Below are 15001 nucleotides of genomic sequence, written 5' to 3' on the forward strand. Positions count from 1 at the left end.
TCTATCTATCTATCTATCTATCTATCTATCTATCTATCTATCTATCTATCTATCTATCTCTCTATCTATCTATCTATCTCTCTATCTATATATATGTACATACGTATAATTTTTTCCCTCCAACTACCCTAATACTGACAAAGGTCTCATGAGTTACAAATATCATCTTTCCATGCAAGAATGTAAACAGTTCAACCTTAATAAGTCTCTTATGATTTCTCTTTCCTGTTTACCTCTTGAGGTAAACTTGAGTCTTGTATTGGAACGTCAAATTTTCTTTTCATCTCTGGTCTTTTCATCAAGAATGCTTGAAAGTCCTCTATTTCACTGAATGACCATTTTTTCCCCTGAAGAATTATACTATAGTTTTGCTGGGTAGCTGATTCTTGGTTGTAATCCTATCTCCTTTGCCCTCCGGAATATTATATTCCATGCCCTATGGTCCCTTAATGTAGAAGCAGCTAAATCTTGTGTTATCCTGATTGTGTTTCCACAATACTTGAATTGTTTCTTTCTGGTTGCTTGTAATATTTTCTCCTTGACCTGGAAACTCTGGAATTTGGCTGCAATCTTCCTAGGAGTTTTCCTTTGGGGAATCTTTTTATTTTTAAGGAAGTATTTTCTTCAGTAATCTTTTGGACTTCCTTTTCCATTTGTCCAATTTTGCTCTTTAGGGCATTCTTCTCTTCATTGGCTTTTTGACCTCTTTTGCCATTTGGGTTAGGCTATTTTTTAAGGTGTTATTTTCTTCAGTATTTTTCTGGGTCTCCTTTAGCAAGCTGTTAACTTGCTTTTCATGATTTTCTTGCATCACTCTCATGTCTCTTCCCAGTTTTTCCTCTACTTCTCTTACTTGCTTCTCAAAATCCCTTTTGAGCTCTTCCAAGGCCTGGGACTGATTCATATTTTTCTTGGAAGTTTTGGATGTAGGAGCTTTGGCTTTGTTGTCTTCTTGTGGTTGTATGTTTTTATCTTCTTTGTCACCAAAGGAAGATAGTAGACTCTTTTTATGCTGCTTACGCGTGATCCCGGCCAATTACTTGAGTTTTAAACTCTTTGTTATGGTAAGAGTCTGTTTCCAATGTGGAGACTGTACTGTCCCAAGCTTCGGGGGTTTGTACAGCTGTTTTCAGAGGTACTTCTAGGGACCTGAAAATTTTCAGTTCTTCCAAGGTGCTATGATAAGGGGTGAGGTGTTTCCTCTCCACCGCCACAACAAGCTCCACCAGGCTGTGACCCAGATCCAAGCACGGGCAAAGCAAGAGATTCCTACCTCAGCGCTGGCAAAGAGATCCCTGCAAGCCCCCTCTGATCAGCCACTGGATCCCCCCTCAGTCTGTGGGCCTGAAGCTCAGAAGCCAGCTGCTGCCCTTGGGGTGGCTAAGATCTAGCTTCTTCTCTCACTGCAGTAACAGACTTTTCCCACTGACCTTCTAAGTTGTATTTGGTGTTCAGGGGTTGAGAAGTCTGGAAACCGCCATGGCTGCCTGCGATTCAGTCCTCTGTGGCCTGCTCCAGGGTTGCTGTGGCCTGCGCGCCCACGCCGAACTGCGCTCCTCTCCCAGCCCGGTGCAACATACCTTTCCGATCAGCCATCTAGGTTGTCTTGGGCTGGAAATTTGTTTTACTCTGTTTTTTTGTGGGTTCTGCTGCTTTAGAATTTGTTTAGAGCCATTTTTGTAGGTATTTAGAGGGGTTTGGGGGAGAGCTCTAGGAAGTCACTGCTTTCCCTCACCATCTTGGCTCCGCCCCCCCGAACTCGGGTATTCTTCTCAGGTGTTATAACCTGCTTACCATGTAGCTCTCTTTTGCCTTTTGGGTGATCTTCAATTCATTTCTTTTGAGGCTGCAGTATAATACATGACTTGAAGTTCTATAACATCACCAGAAGAATAGTGGTACGAATATGAAATTTTTGAGTAGGAGGGTGAAATGTTTTTTGTATTAGTAAGATTATTTTGGCAGCTAGATAAACAAAGATTCAGTTTTGAAAACCAATATTGTTGTTGTAGTGTTCTATGACTGTGAGTCATGGAATACTGTGATTTCCAAAGAATTGAAAAGGGAGGTCACCCCAAAGTTCAGCAGAGAGGGAAAAGTGGATGTGAATAGGTAGTAACACGTTAAAAACAAGGAATTATGAAGAAGAACCCAAGTGAAGCTGGTCATCAAAGAAATGTCTCATTAGGAGACGAGAAAATAAAATAATTGCAAGGTGGAGCACAAGGCATAATAGACAGACAGCTGGATATTCACCTGGCGTATTTATGATGTTGAGAGAAATCAAGAAAAGCCCCCTCCATGTTGAGTGGACCCTGATGACATATTAACAGCAGAACATGGACAAGAATTTTGCAGGATTGGACAGGCATGGATAAATTCTTAGAGGAAATAGCCACAACAGTGAAATTCAGAAGAAAAGATGAGAGTAGTGATGAGAATAGGATTGCTAAAGATTGTCCAGGTATTTTACTCTGAGTAGCTGGGAAGTGTGATGGTACTTTCAACAACAAAATTGAGATGTTGGGAGGAGAGGCAGGTTTGGGGTGGCAAATGAATTTAAATTTTTATTTTGAGTTGGAGGTACCGGTACGTTAGGTCATTCAGCTTGAGATACTCATTAGGTAGTTGGAGATGTGTGAAGCAATTTGGAAAGGATTTGTAAATTGGGGAGTCATCTGTCTAAAAATGGTAATTGAAGCTATGGGAATAGATGAAATCAATAATATAGACAAGTATTGACAGCCTTGGATGGAAGACCAAAGCAGCTTTGTAGGATTCCTGATATTAACTGTATTTTGGGGAATAAAATATTCTCCATACTTTATATTTTCTTCATGAACATAGTCATGATTTAAAAGTTTGAGGCTTCTTAGAAGAAGGTAAGCCTTTGGTCTCCTTTATTTCTTGATCCTGAGCCTTAGTTTTCACTAAGTTATCTGGTTCTCCAGGCTAAAAATCCCAATCTAGTTCATCCTAATGAGTATCCAGTTCCATTTTTTCCAATTATTCTTCACCAAATTATGAGAGGCTTCATGATAAAGTAGAAAAAACAGTGAATTTGGAAGACAATGATGCTACCAAGAGCATCATGAATTGTATGAGATTTTTTATTCTCATTTTTTCAGAGAAGAGATGGGCGCTGAGAGAGGTTAATTGCTCAAGGTCTCATGACTAATAGGTGGAAATCAAACTTAAACCCCTGTATATACACCCACTTCTTGAAAGAGCTCTTTGATGGCTATAAACTTTTCTAGCATCTAATTTTTAATGTTTATGGTTGGTTCTACATTTCATTCCACCTATTTTATTTATCTTAAAAAGGTAACTGTGAAAATGAATTGATGCTGGTAAAAGTAGTGTGTATCCCTAAACTCTCAGGCTGTCCAAATGTGAAATCATTCAATAATTTCTCAGTGGCTCTTTCAAGATGTTAATTTCAAAGCAGAAACATGCCTGTAAATAAATACTGAGTTATGGCTCAGTATACTTCAGGATTGTTATTATTATGATAATTTCTCATATGTGTTGGTAAATAAACTTATAATAAATTAACTTTTTATAAATAAACTTTGGTTGCAACTCCTTATGGAAGATAACATTATAAGCTCTGCATTAATGCATTTAGGCCAAAGATCTGGTTTTTAGCATTGTCTGTATGTGATATATTAGCATTATCAGTATGTGATCACCAGTGAGAATTGCCTCAAAACATTAGAAATCTCTGTAAGATATACCTTCATTCTCTTAGTTGCTACATCTGTTTCAGAGAGTGAATTCTAATTATGATCAACCTGTTATTTTGGGATTATCTTTTTAATTACTATTATTATTTAGTAGAAGCAGGGGATTTGAGTGTTTATTGAGAAATTTATCAAAATAACATGAGCAGTGGTTCTTGGGTGATGGTGAGGGCTCTAATTTTGCAGGTTATTATTCCTGATATTAACTATTTCACTGCCAGTGAGGTGCTAAATTAGAAAATTATGGCTTGCTTGCTGTAAATGGGAGCTATTCTATCCCTGTTGCTAAGGGAACAGTACCATTATTGATTTGCTCTAGTATATTGTTTTAACTGCTTTGGTCATTAGTTAAAACAGTTCCTGGAATGTTTTGGCATTTAAAAACTTCATAATTCAGGTCAGTACTAATAGGGTCTCAGAGTCACAAAGAGTTCCATTCAAAAGCAATTTGATTCAGCAAGCTCTTACCAAACGGTACCTCTGTGTGTTCAAGGCATGAGGCTAAGTGCAGTGATAGTCCAACAAGAGGAAATACCTGGATGGCTTACTTAATGGTGGTAAGTAACTGAAGAACTCAGCTTGCAATTCCTAATTTAATGGGACAGAATAGTTCTCTGTAAATGTTTACTGAGATTGTTTTGGAGATTAGAGTTAATTTTTCTACAGAGGCAACAGTGGGGTTTAGTATGGGGGTCAGCCTTGGAGTCAGTAATTTCAGTTGAAGTTCTGTTTATTTAAAAAAACAAACAAACCAATCTCTGTCTCTCTATCTCGCTATATATATATATATATGTATATACACATATATATGTGTATATATATATGTATATACACACACATATATACACACACATGTATATATATACATGCACACATATATGTATACACACACATATATGTATATATACATACACACATATATGTGTATATATACACATACACATATATGTGTATATATATACATACACATATATATGTATATCTATATATCCGTCTCTCGTTGTTTACTTGGGAATTTTTATTGATATCTTTTGATTTTTCATTGGCTGTATCCTTCTTCTTCCCTCCCAGAGCCATCTCTTATAACAAAATTTTTTAAAGAAAAAATAAAAAGAGGAAGAAGAGGAATAACAGCAATACCAATCAATAAACTAAACAATTCTGACATTACATACAGTTTTCCACTCTGGTAGAACCCCTACCATAGCAAAGGAGTGGATATCTCTCTGCTTTGGTGTCAAGTTTGTTCCTTGTTTTTCAACATTTATTTTTTATTATTTTGCTTTTTTTCCCCTTTCCATTTACCTAGTTGTAATCATTGTATATAATTATCTCTTCCACATTGGTGTGGGCTAGGGGTGCAGCGCCCCTGCAATCTGGAAAATCCATGTAAAATTTTTTGGCCCTCCCCTTCTCCCAGAAGGAGAAGCTTGAATTATTGTGGTATTAAAAGATAAAATATGTCAATATTACACAATTCTACTCATATTTTATGCATTTCTCAGTTTCTGAATTTTTTCTGTGTCATCTGCTGGTCTTTGCATATCATCTGGGACTTCTGTAAAACTTTCAAACAATTCTCATTTAATTTCTTATGCCCACCCAAGCTATATTGAAACCTAGATGGGGAAAGTCATGATGTGGAAGGGATAACTGTCTATGTTTCTTTTTTTCCTCAAATTACTTCATTTTGTATTAGGTCATGTGAGTCTTCCCATAAAGAGTACTAAAAGGCTCAAAAAGGAATAAATTAACAAACAGTGAATCAAAAAATAAAAGTTTAGAAAAGACAGAAAGAGAAAAGAATTAATTGAAATAACAAAGTACTGAAATCCTTCTTAGAAATAGAACAGGAAAAAAAACCTAGCAAATGAAAGAAGTTAGAGAAGAGGGAAAGGAGAGAGGATTTTGAATTTCCCCCATAACTGAGAGCAAGAAAAGAAGGGGGAGAGGAAGACAGAAGGAATTCAATAAATTAAATAAAACTCCAAGAACTAGAGGAGTGTTTGACAAATGGAAGAGTGATGGAAATTTCTAACTGGTAATTCTGAATGACCAAATTTCAGGTGAATCCAGAAAAACTAGAGTTAGAATCATTCCACCAGAAAAAGAAACAAACAACAATAACAAAAAAATTCACAGTATAAACAGATAAATTGCATTATGCTGAAAGGAGCCATAGATAATCAATATTAATGTCAAATCAAACTCATATATTCCAAATTGCATAGTGTCAGTTATAAAGGAAAGGTAACTGAATTGCACACAAAGACATAAATTGTAATACAATAATAATGAGAGACTTTAATGTTTCTCTCTGATTTGGGCAATCCAATAGAAAGATAAGCAAAAGAGAAAATATAAAATTGAACAAATTCTGGGAGAAATTAGAACTAAACAATATACTGCCTTCTGAATGAGGCCACTAAAGAATATAAATATATCTTGTTAACATATGGAACTTCTACAGAAATTGAACATGTTATTAGGGCACAGAGAAATTGTAAATACACGTGAAGTCAAAAATAGTAAACATCCTTTATTGACCATAATAGAAAAATAATCCTTTCAGGAGACATTAACAAGAGACAAAGACCTAAAGAGAAAATTAGTTAAATTCTAAATAATGAAAGGCTTGCATAACAAATAATAGAAACACTTAATTATGTGAAAGACAAGGACTAAACAATCTGCTAAAACTAATGGGATTTAGCTAAAACAGTCCTCAGAGGAAAAATGATATCCCTAAAAGTACACATTTGCAAATTAGAAATGAAGATAATTAGTGAACAGAGTTTGCATCTTAAAAAAACTGGGAACGTACATACCTAAAATATGTAATAAAGAAAATCTCAAAAATCAGAGGAGAAATAGATAAATTGGAAACTGAAATTGATTTAACAACAAAAAACTAATTGCTAGTTCTCTGATTCTTTGAAAAACAAAATTCATAAATGTTTGAACAAATTTGATTAAAAAGGAGAAAATCAAATCAACAAAATAGTATAATTGAGGAGAACTCACAACAAAATAGAATAAACATTATCAGAACCTACTAGGCAAAGTTAGATAGATGGATAAAGAGATTTACTAAGTGTTTATTATGTGGGAGGCATGGCAAAAAGTATTTTATAGTTTCATATAACACCTGAGTGAATCTTGGTAGATACACTACCGAATATTTTATGGCCTTTTTTAGTTATATTTAATGGAATTTTACTTTCTAGCACTACCTGCTTGTTTGTGTTTTGGTTTCATGTGTAAGAATTCTAATGATTTATGTGAATTTATCCCATGATCTGTTTCTTTGAAGTTATTATTTTGATTGATTTTTAGTTGGCTTTCTAGAGTTTTCTAAGTATTGTCTGTAAAAAGTGATCTTTATTTTGTCTGTGTTTATTCCCTCATAGTTCTATAGCTAACATTTCTGGCCATACTAGCTAGCTAATTGACTAGTAGTGGTGATGACAGGCATCCTTGCTTTATCCACGATCTTATTGGCAATGTCTCTAATTTTTCTCCATTACATATAATGTTTGCTGTTAGAGCTGTTAAATATTTTTTACTATGTTAAGGAAAAGGCCATTCATTCATATGATTTCTAGAGTTTTTGATCAAAATGAGTGCTTTATTTTGTCAAAGCACTTTAAGCATTTATTCATGCAATATTGTATTATTTATATCATACCACCACATTATATTCATTCATTATTAAAATTTTTATTAATTAATAAAACAGTTCATTAATTATGTTTATATTGTTTGGTGTTAATTTCATTTTTTAGTTATCCCTTCATAAACCGGCGCCGTTCTGCCTTTCCAGGCTGGAAATGCTCTTCTTCCTCATCTGTACCCCCTAGCTTCCCTAGCTTCCTTTTAAAAGGAAGTTAAGGTCCTACCATTTGTAAGAAGCTTTTCCTAGTCCTTCTTAATCTTAGTGCTTTTCCTGTGAGTCTATGCTTCAATTTATCCTGTACATATCGTGTTTTCATAGTTGTTTGCATGCTGAGTAGTCTGTGAGCTCCTTGAAGACAGGGACTCTTTGCCTTTCTATCCTCTTAGTCTAGTTTCTGGTACATAGTAGGCACTTAAATGTTTGTTGACTTGACTCAGTTTCTTATGTTGAACCAACCCTACATTCCTGGCATAAACCTAATCTGATCATAGTATATAATTTTTCTAATATGTTTTTGTTAACTCTTTGCTAATATCTTATTTCAATTTTTTTTCATCACTGTTCATTAGGCATAGTGATGTGCAGTTTTTTCTTTCTGCTTTGTCTTTTCTCTGTTTTAGGTATAAAGGCCATGTCTATATCACAGAACGACATGGGAAGTGTGCCTTCTTTTATTTCTTTAGTGTTGGAACTAGTTTTTCCAGTGTTTGATAGAATTCACTTGTAAATCCATCTAGTCTTGGAGTTATGGTTGGTTTTTTTTCCTTTGGAAATTCATTAATGGCTTGTTCAATTTCTTTTTCTTGTATTGGATCTTTTGTCAATTTGGATTTTTTTTATGAATATTCATCTATTTCATCTAAATTATCAGGCTTTTATGGCCTATAATTGATCATTTCATTTATTTCTTTTTGAATTGTTATAAGTTCTCCTTTTTTTCTTCCATTTTAAAAATACAATTTGATTTTTTCTCTCTTTATAAAAATAAGGTTACCTGCCTGTTAATCTATTTTATTATTTTTTAAGCCTATGCCTTGCTTTATCATCTAGATGATCTTTGCTTTTAGTTTTATTAATCTTTAATTTTCATAATTTCTACTTTGTTATTTAGTTGAATTTGATCAAAATTTTTTTAAATTGCATGCTCAGTTCTTTGATTTATTCTTTCCCTGATTTGTTGAAAATATTTAGAAATATAAATTTCCTTTCAGAACTACTTTAGCTACAGCTCATAAGTTTTGTTATGTTGTTTCCTTATTGTAGTATTCTTTGATGAAATTTTCTTTTTCTAAAATTTGTTTTTTGGCCCATCAGTTCTTTAGAGTTATGTTTTTTGTTTATTTTTTATCCCCTAATTATGTTTGCATTATTTCTTAAAGTGTCCTTAATTGAATTTTTTTAAAAAATAATGTTAATGATTTGTAAATGATGTGTTGAGCATTTCTACTTTTCTTCATTTTTTGGTGATTTCTTTATGCCTCAGGACATGATCAGTTTTTGTAAAGCTGTTACATTAAAAAAAAAAAGTATATTTCTTTCTGTTCCCATTCAATTTATACCAGAGATCAATCATCTCTCACCTCTTTCTCTGTGACTGTATTATCCTTTTTCTTCTCCATTTATCAATATAGAATCCACTTCCCCCTGTAATGGTTTTTATTTTTATTTTTATTTTTTAGGCAATTGGGGTTGAGTGACTTGCCCAAGGTCACACAGCTGATAAGTGTCAAGTGTTTGGTCTGAGGACAAAATTTGAACTCAGGTCCTCCTGACTTCAGGGCCAGTGCTCTATCCACTGCACCATCTAGCTGCCTCCCGTAACAGCTTTTAAATCATCCTGACAATTCTTAAATTATCTCTCAATCAATTTTCCAGGTCATTTGTTTTTGAAATTATATTCCTTAGATTTTTTTTTTTAAGTTTTTGGGCCTTGTGTTGATATTTCTTACCAAATTATGTCTTTTTTTTCCCCTGTGTGATGCCTTTTAATTTTGGGGCATTCAGTTTTAGAGTGAGGTTTTTCATCTTCTGTTCTAAGGTGTCAATTTTCCATTCTTCTTCTTCTTATTATTATTATTTTTGTCATTCTTGCCCCTCTAAATCTTCCATTCTGTATTTCTTGTTTGATTTCCTCAGGTATTACTGTGGCCTCTTTGGCAAGGCCATTTTTTTTTTCTCCAAGGCTTTATCAGAACTTGTTATAAGGTCTTTTTGTGGTTTACCCCTTACCTCTTCTACCAAGTTATTTCTTCAAGGTATTCAGAGCTTTTTTCTTGTTTTACTTGTGGTTGGGGGTAATGGGGGGGAGTTGCTTGGGTCTGCTCCTCAACTGAATGGTGTGGGCGGGGCCTGCCTGTTACTCAGTATAATATGCCAGACTGGATCCCACCTTTAAGAGCTTCATGGACTATTCTAGAATTGAGCTCTATGTGCAAGCTCCCTGTTGTCATAGGACCCCAGGACTTTTCCTTTGTAGACTCTGCCTGGAGTCCTCCTTCACTACTGCTGGGCTCAGAGGATACTGTCCCTGTGCTGGGTTCCTGCTATAAAGTTCATGTAATATCCAGGCTGTATTTTTACCTAGAGTCTCCCCTTACCGAGTTAGATTCAGACCGCTGATGGATCCTTCCTTGAACTCCCTGAGGTTGTTGTCTCTACTAGACTAGGCTGCGTTACTGGTCTTTGGCCTTGTTTGGATCAGTCAAAGATGAAACCTCAAAGTCTGGGCTTAGGTGCCTCTTAGGCAGCATACGTAGGGAGTGCTGAAAATTGTCCCCAAGGCTCCAGGGGCTTCCTGCATTGTGTCTTTTGTACCACTGCTTTAATCTACCCTGGCTTGTCTATCCCAAGATCTCTGTGGGACTCTGGTGGGTGGGTGGGCAATCTCAATGGATTCCTAGGTGGAGTGGGAGAGTCTTGAGGTGATTTCTTTCTATCTCTTAGTAGATGGAGTGTTTGTGGGGAATATGAGATGCTTTTTGTCTTAACATGCCCCTGTCTTCCCACAACCAGCCTTTGTTGCATATAGTTCATCTTTGTTCTAGGAATCTGTCAGCCCTATATTTTATTTTAAAAAAATATGTATTTATTTATTTTTAGTTTTCAACATTCACTTTTATAAGATTTGGAGTTTTAAATTTTCTCTCCCTCTGTCCCCTCTGCCCTTCCCAAGACAGTGTACGATCTGATATAGCCCGTACATGTATAATTATATTAAAGATATTTTCACATTAGTCATGTTGCAGCCCTATATTTTAAACTGAGATCTGCATCCCATTTTTAGACATCATTTTATCTAGTTGTTTATTCCACAAATTAATTTTTCTCTTTTGCATGCATTACCTTCGGTGGGCAAAAATAAAGAAAACACACCTGTGCCGTCATGGTCTTCAGTTTCTCGTTCAAGAGTTCATAACTGTTGGCAGTACTACTTAATTTACCTCTGGAGGTGTATACTATGACCAAATGAATCACCAAAAGTGGGTAATTGTCATCCATTTGCATAAGTCTTAGGAGGTTCTCTGTTATGTCTTGGATTCAGGCTTCAAGGAGGAGATGGATAAGGAGCAGTCTAACAAGAGGACATCTTAGACTGCGGAGTGTCATGAAAACCTAGAGAAGAAAGGTCCAGGAAAAGAGGGTGATCAACTGTGTCAAATGCTTCAGAGAGGTCAAGAAGGATAAAGATTGAGGGGAAAATCCATTAGATTGGACAGTTAACAGACCATTGGTGACTCTGGAGGGAGAAGTTCCAGTTTTTTACTCTAAACAGCATTGATTTAGTTCTTATTTAGTAAAAGTGCTCTCCTGGGCTCAGACATCCATCAGGGGCCTGAGATTTAATGTTATCTTTCAAATCCCTAAATCTGTATTGAGTCACCTGTAGTGTAATATCCAGCTAGAGTTTTAAAAGGTCAGGAATTTAAAAAGTTAGGATATAATTTTGCAAACTTGAAGTGGTTTTTCTTTTATATGTTGCTAAAGATCATGGGGAAAATAACCTTAAATAATATTTTAGTTAAATTATTCCTCTCTTGAGTCCCAAGAGGAACGAGATTTCTAGTTTAAGTTGTAAGTCAGAATTCTGACTGATAGAATCAGCCCAATTCATCATTCTGATGGATTATAGCAGTTCACTATTTAGCTTACGTCCTAGAGAGAGTCAAATAAATTTGTAGTTAATCATTATATGAAGGGAATGTTGCCATCTTGTTTCAGCAGTTATAAACTTGGATGATTTGCTCTGTGTTTGGAATGGAAAGAGCGACTTCATTGATTCTATAAGGACAAACTTATGGAGACCCTGGGGTCAGTGAATTTTAGGAAAAGCAACATAAGACCTCAAAGGACGACGATTCCAAGTTAAGTCTGGGAAGGAGGACTTTTGCTACAATAGCATTGCCAGGTCATTATGAAGTAAGGGGTTTAAGAGTTACCATAATTTCAATGACAGACTACTTAAAGAGTTCATTACATTGGATTGATGCCCTGATAACATGAGGGGAATTACTTCATTTGAGAAGAGGCATTATCCAACGCAGTGTGCTAAGATGTCAGGCAGCTAATGACAGTTATTTTACAAGAATTTAACTGAAATGAAACTGTGCACAAGGCAACTTCAAAAATAAAGCTGAAATATTGAAAAAAAGGAACTACTGTGTGTCATAACTTTATGTTGCTAGGTATTTAACAATGAAAATATGTTCATATAACCTCCACATTTTAATTTTATAGAAAATTCCTTTTTATCTTATGTACTTTCCAGGCATTTAGTTTTCTTATCTGTCAAGTGAGCAGGCTGGATTAAATAATCTCTGCCCAGAGTTCTGAAAAAATTAGATCCTGAGTTATCATTTCTTAGGTTGAATAAAATTTTCACAATTATCTGTTATATCAAATCTATTTGGAATGTTATCCATTTTAAAACAGAATGCAAAGTTCATGCTCTTCATTTTTAAAAAAAAAAATATATTTGGTTTTTACCTTGTCTAAATTTCCTGCTATATCCCTCTCCCTTTCCTTTATCAAAGAGACATCCCTTTTAACAAGGTGCAATGCAGCAAAACTAAAGAAGGAAATCAGTTTTTTAGCAGCTGTTCACATTTGATCTAGTGGGAATGGGGGCAAAGGCCCAGCTTAGAGGAGAGAAAAGGAGCTCTCTGGCTCTCACTAGGCAGACTCTTGCAAGCACTTTGAGCACAGCAGCTCCCTCTGGTAGCTGCTTCTGTTCCAACTCTAGCAGCTGCATAAAGGGGCAGAGGTGGGTGGCATCCAGCTGTTTACATTTTTTGAGGGGGGAGTTGAACAATTTATTCGGATGAAACTGTCTCTACTGACTTCTTAGAGAGAATTCTGGCTTCAACAGGAGAAATGATTGATAGCCATTGAAAAATAGTTTTTCAAATAAAAATTCCTGAAAGGTAAAAAAGTATTTTCTTATGTTATAGAAAGAGAACTGGAACATGAGAAGGCTATGAGTTACATAATTCCTTATGATGAATCAGAAAGAACTACATGTAGTTAACTGGGTTTTCTTTCTAGTTTGTTATTTCATTAATTCACCTACTTCATAGGTTTCTAGCCAGTAAAGCAAACTTGTTGCTTGTGGAAACATTTCTTGTTCTTTCTCTTCTAGTAAGTTTAGCTGCTGCACAGGAGACTTGGTCTTGGGATCAATACTTAAAGGAACAGAATGCTGTAGCAGCCCCTGCTCAACTTTTTTCTAGGGTAAGTTGTTCCATATGGTATTATTATTATTATTTTTTAAATCCATGGAGGAACTCCTTAAAGCAAATTCACACTATATAGACTAAGTGGAAACTGAGGTTTAAGTGACTTGCTTGTAAGTAAACAACTGTTCATCCCAAATTATCCCAAATAGGAAATAGAATTATCCCAAATAGGAAAGAATACCTCTGTTTTGTTTGTTCTCACCCTGCCATGTGCATCTCCCATTCAAATATGGTTTTGTCTTGGTGAATGGGATTATAGAAGCTGGTGGACAAGATTTGATGTTGAAAGGCACTGAATAAAGTCTCTGATTTATTTGTCATATATGACCTGAGCAGCTGCTAATCTAGAGTGGACACAACCTAAGTGTATCTTCATAGACCGATCTGTATTTTCTCCCATTGAGTTGAGGTTCAGAGACATAATCTGACCCTAAAGGCACCAGTGTTTCTCTGACCCTTTCCTTCCCATCTCTCTCCTAGTATCATTATAAACTGGTATCTGATATATTGACAACTCCCATCTTCTTGAAACTGTTGCATAAAACATGTGGCTTCCAATTCAAATTTGTTTCACATTATTCCCCAGCATTTAATCTCTAACTTTAGGCCAGCCTCTTTATTGTTGTCTGAAAATGCCATTCCTACGTCATTCCTTTACTTACATTGTTATTTTTTTCACCTGCAACATTTATCCAAATCCCACCCATCCTTTGAGACTCAGCTCTGATCATATCTTATCCATAGAGCCTTGCCTCTATCTGTGCACATCAGCCAGGTGGCACAGTGAAAAGAGTTCTGATCCTAGTGACAGGAAGATCTGAGTTCAAATGTGACTGTAGATACTTAGATACTTTGGCTTGTAGATACTGTGTGATCCTGAGCAAGTCATATAAACCTCTGTCTACCTCAGTGTCCTTATTTGTAAAATATACAGAATAATATTGCCTACTTCCCAGGGTTGTTATGAGGACCAAATGAAATATTTCCAAAGTGCTTTGCAAACCTTAAAGTGATATGTAGATGCTAGCTATTATTATCGTCTCCTTCTTTGAACTACTGTTGGTATTTTTAGACATTAACACTTCATTATATACCATCTGGTTCCCTATTGTTTCAAATGTATTGCTTGTCTTTTCAATGAAATCACAAGTTTCTTGATGGGCAGGACCACGTGCTATACTATTTTTGCATTGCTGGCACAGTGCTTAGTATGTAGCACATACTTAATAAATACTGTTTTATTGATTAACTTGAATTTTTGAATCTTATGCTAGAAACTGCTTGCCATTTTGGTTCCCTTGTATAATAAAGGATACAGTATATTTAAAAATTCGGCACTTGTAAGATTCTTGAGAGAAGGGAATTTTTTGTTTTTGTCTTTATATTTCCAGTCTGACCTTGCTATAGGGCATGGCACACAATACATACTTAATATAGTTTTGTTGAACTGATTTGGATTTCATTGCACCAGCTTTATAAGTGTGATCTGTTATCAAAGCAGGCATGCCATAGCAACCATATAGAAGTCCCCTGTATTGGTAGGATACTTTGTAGTTAATGCTAGACTCTTGTTTTATTCTGGGCCTAGTGATTAATTATCACCCATAGGACTAAAGGTCACTCACTTCATAGTTTGAAGATCTCCAAGGGCAGAAGCCATTTTTACTTTGTTCATAACAAGTATCAAGACTTGGAATGAATACTGTGTACCTAGTACTTAATTCCTTTCTGTCAGGTCTATAGAGACTTAGAAAGCTCTTGGACCATCCTAGTGGTTTGGTTTTGACTGACAGAGATATGGAAGATCTCCCATATAGACCTCTTCTCGTTAGTGCCAAGTCATGGGAAGC

At 35.5% G+C, this 15001-nt stretch overlaps 1 protein-coding gene across 4 annotated transcripts in view; it reads left to right on the forward strand.

Moving 5' to 3' along the window:
- LOC114054055 (lethal(3)malignant brain tumor-like protein 4) overlaps positions 1 to 15001 on the forward strand; it is a 504773-nt gene that overhangs the window by 153681 nt on the left and 336091 nt on the right. For 3 of the 4 annotated variants that reach the window (XM_027877122.1, XM_027877124.1, XM_027877123.1), the window contains one exon: positions 13055 to 13146. In XM_027877122.1, the coding sequence (XP_027732923.1) occupies positions 13055 to 13146 (92 nt within the window). Of the gene's footprint in view, positions 1 to 13054; positions 13147 to 15001 lie in introns of those variants that run through there. The other variant, XM_027877125.1, reaches the window with a different exon arrangement.

This window comes from Vombatus ursinus, unplaced genomic scaffold, assembly GCF_900497805.2.
Source record: "Vombatus ursinus unplaced genomic scaffold, bare-nosed wombat genome assembly UNPS02014812.1, whole genome shotgun sequence".
NCBI classification, from domain to species: domain Eukaryota; kingdom Metazoa; phylum Chordata; class Mammalia; order Diprotodontia; family Vombatidae; genus Vombatus; species Vombatus ursinus.